This window comes from Poecilia latipinna, unplaced genomic scaffold, assembly GCF_001443285.1.
Source record: "Poecilia latipinna isolate Pla-1442-1.1 unplaced genomic scaffold, P_latipinna-1.0 Scaffold3335, whole genome shotgun sequence".
Classification (NCBI taxonomy): domain Eukaryota; kingdom Metazoa; phylum Chordata; class Actinopteri; order Cyprinodontiformes; family Poeciliidae; genus Poecilia; species Poecilia latipinna.
Genome location: NW_015115951.1, coordinates 93024 through 98226, shown reverse-complemented (window position 1 = coordinate 98226; position 5203 = coordinate 93024). Strand labels below are relative to the sequence as shown.

Below are 5203 nucleotides of genomic sequence, written 5' to 3'. Positions count from 1 at the left end.
GCTCTGATTTGGCTGTCCAATTTAAAATCACTGTCCACCTTAAAACCAAGATCTGTAATAACAGGTTTAAAATATTCCTCCAAGGGTCCCAGGTCAACAGAGGAGGACTCACAGGAGCCACTGGGTCCAAACACCATCACCTCTGTTTTGTTTTCATTAAAATTTAAAAAGTTCAAGGCCAACCAAGCTTTAATATCACCTAGACATGCCAGGAGATGTTTGATAGAATGTACATCCTTTTGCTTCAGGGGCAAATAAATCTGACAATCATCAGCGTAACAATGAAATGAAATCCCATGTTTCCTGAGGACAGAACCCAGAGGCAGTAAATAAAGAGAGAAAAGCAGTGGGCCCAGAATTGAGCCCTGCGGGACACCATAAGGCATTGAAGCAGCAGATGATTCAGAGTCACTAATTTTGACTGAAATTGTTCTCTCCTCCAGGTAAGACCTGAACCATTTAAGAACAGTGCCACCAATACCTACAATATGCTGTAATCGCGATATTAAAATGTCGTGGTCTACTGTATCAAATGCAGCAGTTAGGTCAAGTAAAATCAGAACAACATGGTTACCAGAATCACATGCAAAGATGTCATTAAAAACTCTTATTAAAGCAGATTCTGTGCTATGAAGAGTTTTAAAATCTGAGTGAAAAACCTCCAGAATGCCATTGTCATCTAAAAACTGTCAGCTGGCAGTACACAATTTTTTCTAAAACCTTAGAAAGAAAAGGCAGCTTCGAAATAGGCCGATAATTAGCCAGAACAGTCGGATCAAGGCCAGGTTTTTTAAGCAGTGGCTGCACAACTGCATGGTTAAAACTAGCAGGGACCACACCTGAGGACAGACTGCTATTTATAATTGCAAGAACAGGCATTTAGGATCTTAGTGAATATTTTTGATAAGCTTGTCAGAAGAGGACGTGCTGGTCTCAGCGTCCTGGTAGTGTTCAGTTTGTCACCTGCCGAAATCAACTCAAAACCTCTAAAATCACATTTTCAAGAATCTGGTCACCGTTTTTGGACAATGACAAAAACCCTAGTCACATTGACACTCAATGTGACTAGGGTTGCCACCCGTCCAGGAAAAAGTACCGTACTTTAAATGTGCCGTGCCGTTAAATGTAGCATCACGTATTGAACCGATACAGGACGTGATTTGTCCCATATTCTACAATTGTGTATGTGTAAAAACAAAGAGGTGGTCCCCGAGTACTTTATATAGTAGGCTGCCCCAGTCATTATTTGACTCATGGTGTTGGTGTTGTGATATTGTACACAACTGCTTTCTGGGTAACACACACTAACCGACATGCTGCCGCTGCAGGCCCCCTGGTTTACATATATAGGGGCCACACACCCCTGCCCCCCTTCCCGCTTTACATATATAGGGACTGGACCCCTATTTTAATTTCTAAAAGGTGGCAACCCTAAATGTGACCCCATGAGTGGTGCTCCCCAGTTGCAACGGCATACACCCTTAATCTAAGTCTTATAACAATTTTAGTAGTACAGAATACATTAAGCCCTCTAGGTGCCCTGTTTTAGTTGTTTTGTGTCTAATTTATATCTTTTTTACTTTCCATAACCTCTGTTTGTTTGCTTTTTTAGTTATCTACTTCTTATCCATGTACCTATGGAAATAATAATAATACCTATGACCTCTTCTGACAGGCTTATCAAAAATATTCACCAAGATCCTAAATGTTTGTAGCTTCATTAAAAAAAGAATTATAAAAAAAATCAACAAAACATGTTAAAATTAAAAATCTCAGTAATTATTGTTTCAACAAGTTGTTGCGCTTCGGTTCCATTAAAATATAAAAAATATATATTATATAAACTACGTTTGTAGCTTCATTATATATATATATATATATATATATATATATATATTTATATGCTAGTAATAGCATAAGAAATTTGATGTGGTAAGCCCTCCCATTTCCTTACTTTTCTGTAGGATACTCTTTTGTGTTCTAGGGGGTTTCTTGTTCTATATGAACTGAAAAACTGAAGCACTGAGTGTTCTAAAAAAGTTTTGGGATAAACACTGGTAAACACTGAAAAAGGTACAAGAATTTCGGCAAAACATTCATCTTGAGACAGCTAACCCTGCCTGCTAAAGAAAGTGGCAGCATGGATCAGCACTGTAAGTCCCAAGTCAGCTGGTCAAGGAAGGGAGTAGAATTGATTTTAAAAGGTTGTGACTAATTCTTAGTTACATGGATTCCCGGGTACTTAAATCCTTGCAGAGAGATCCTAAATGGTAAACTAGTGAGTGGGTAAGCTGTAGCTGCATCATTAATTGGAAATAATTAACTTTTATTAAAGTTCAGTTTATATCCAGATATTTGTCCAAACTTCAAGCAGGTTTCTGGGTCTGAGAGAAAGGGTAAAAGGTCATCGGCATACAAGGAGATTTTATGGTCTAGACTCTAGACCACTTCTTGTGATGCCATGCATGGGACTGGAGCTAAAGGTTCTATAGCAATAGCAAACAAATGAGGGGAGAGTGGACAACCCTGGCAGGTTCCACGGCCTAGGTCACAGGTGTCAAACTCCAGTCCTGGAGGGCCACTGCCCTGCAACTTTTAGATGTGCCACTGCTGCACCACACCTGAATAGAATAATTAGATCATTAGCAGGGCTCTGGAGAACTTATCTACACAAAAAGGAGGTAATTAAGCCATTTCATTCCAGTGTTTTGTACCTGTGGCCCATCTAAAAACTGCAGGACAGCGGCCCTTGAGGACTGGAGTTTGACTCCCCTGGCCTAGGTGAAAATATGCTGAGTGGTTATTATTTGTGTGAACACTGGCTAATGGAGAAGCATATAACAGTCTATAGTTAACCCACACATTGTGAATGAATAATGTTAGAGTTGTTACCTGTAAGAAGCCAAGTGCTCTACCAGATCATCATACGCTGTCAGAATAGCATACATGCAGTGAGTACGCATGCGCATTAAGAAGTCTGACTTTCAGAGGAGTTGTCAGTTCTGCATATGTGATAAGTTACGACAAAATAAGTCAATAAATTGTTTTCAAAGATAGCTAGATATACAAGCATTGTCGTGGTTTTGAAGTGTATTTATTGCAGAGTCCAGCTAAAGCTGCAGTCAACTACAACACAAGCCCACGAACAACCTGCCCCCTGTTTTCTTGATGATGGTCTGACTAGTTAACTGCTGAGTCAGGATGTCATACAGCTGTTAATAACAAAGTGTATGATGATCTACGTCATGATTATATGTTGCTGATTAAATTAAATCATATGGTAATGACAGCATATACTTGTCCGACAGATATAGCCATCAGTTTGTGTTAAGCGTATGACGATCTGACAGAACACCGTCTCTATGGCTGTGCTGGCAATTTTTGCAGGCCTGAATCGCTGCCAACAAAAAAGTTCAGTTCATCTCCAAGAAGACAAACAAAATATGCGTCCAGTTTTTGGCTTTTCCTTGTGCTATTTTTTCCATGCTTTTCACTTTGCTGCTCCCTGGAACTCCACTCATGATAACTTAGTCCGTAAAAATGCTCCATCTGGTTTGCCATCTGTTGCCAAGTGACTGATGATGACGTTGGTGGATGGCTAGTGACAGGTTTTACCCAGAATACACTTGGAGACAATATGGGCAATCCTCTTGTAATTTTGTGTGTCATAAAGTTAAATGTAAGACTAAAATTAAAGCCAGTAATGTAGCACAACATTTAATTCAATATTTTACACCCACTATGTCACTAAAATCAGTCGGTCTTGTAAAGTTTTTAGCAACTATGAGTCAACAATGACTGATCAAACGTCATAAAGGTTTGAATCCTTGAAGTTACATTCTACCTCCCAGCTAGCCCCCCCTCTGCCCTGGCCGGAGCCCACCTTACTCCCAGGAGCAGAAACCCTTCCTAGGAACATAAGACCTTTTGGGGATAACATAGCCTACATTTGCTTTGCATTGTTATTCAATGTGCCACTTTGTAATTTTAAGCCCCTGCTCCTCCAAAGGTCTCTGCACGGCCTTAATCTGAGTAATGAATGTACAGTACATTGTCTTGAGCGATGGATCTGCTCCTCATTAGTTTTTGCAGTCACCGTCTTGTTAAAACACCCATTTCAAAGGCATTTCCTCTTTAACATCTGATCTCTTCAAGTCATCTTCCATTTAATTCAGTTTAGTGCTTCAAAAATGTATTTCCATCCTTATAGAGTCCCCTGGTTTTACTCTTTTTTTTCTATCAGATCATCAAACAAATTTTAAGGTGAGTGATGGAAAATGAAATGATATAATGGCAGATTGGTATCGGTCGATGTTAGTTTTGAACTTGCCGGTATCAGTTCAACTGGACTCATAACAATTGATACTTTCTAACAATCTCCAAATTGTTACTGTTTGCGTTTGTTGATCCTCCATTTACTCAAACTGATCAAATCTTTCCCCTCATATGTAGAATAAATAGGGGATATAATTGCTGTTTTACAGCCAGTGCATTGTGTTATACTGTGTTTGTCTTTCTAAAACTGATTCTGTAAATATTTTTGTGCAGTCTCATTCGGAAATACAAACTATATGAACTTCTCTTCATGAAATCCACAGAGGAGCATCTGACAGGGATGGAGGTGAGACTGCTTCTGGTGTCTGTATCTACTGTATGTCCCCTTCTATTGACATGTCAACACGCTCTGTTTCAGAGGACCATTCAGAGATTTGGCTGTCAAGATGCTCATACCTCACTGGAGGAAAGCATTTCCACCTACTTCTACTTTAAGTAAATAAATTTAAAATTTCATATAACATAACACTGTACGAAAAGTGGCGTTTTTGACCCTGTACACTGACGCCAGGCATGTGCAGAGGGCGGTGGGGGTGTGTCTTGGGCCCCTGCCCCTTTTATCCTTGATGCTCCTGGTGCCCTTTTTTTGTCTCAAAAAATGTTTTTCAATTTTTTATATATATTTTTTTTATCTGTATGTCAGAATGCCTGCTTGTGCCGCTCAGCAATAATGTTTAGCTAAATATAATAATTTAGCAAAATAAACTAGTCTGGCTGCCCTCAGTCTAATAATGACTTTCAGTTTCTGTGCCTCCATGTTGTTCAGACGGGTCCATGGTGAGGAGGAGGGGCGGATCTGTGCCTCTAACAAATTATGGGCAGGAATATTTTTATTCACAAACCAAATACACTGGTTTGTGAATAAAAA

At 39.5% G+C, this 5203-nt stretch overlaps 1 protein-coding gene across 1 annotated transcript in view; it reads left to right on the top strand.

Moving 5' to 3' along the window:
* The window catches only part of cabcoco1 (ciliary associated calcium binding coiled-coil 1), a 12707-nt gene extending 7916 nt beyond the window's left edge, over positions 1 to 4791 (top strand). The window contains exons 3-4 of the mRNA XM_015023525.1: positions 4549 to 4621; positions 4694 to 4791. Of these exons, the coding sequence (XP_014879011.1) occupies positions 4549 to 4621; positions 4694 to 4774 (154 nt within the window). The 3' untranslated portion in view covers positions 4775 to 4791. The remainder of the gene's footprint in view (positions 1 to 4548; positions 4622 to 4693) is intronic.
* Positions 4792 to 5203: the final 412 nt, after the last annotated feature.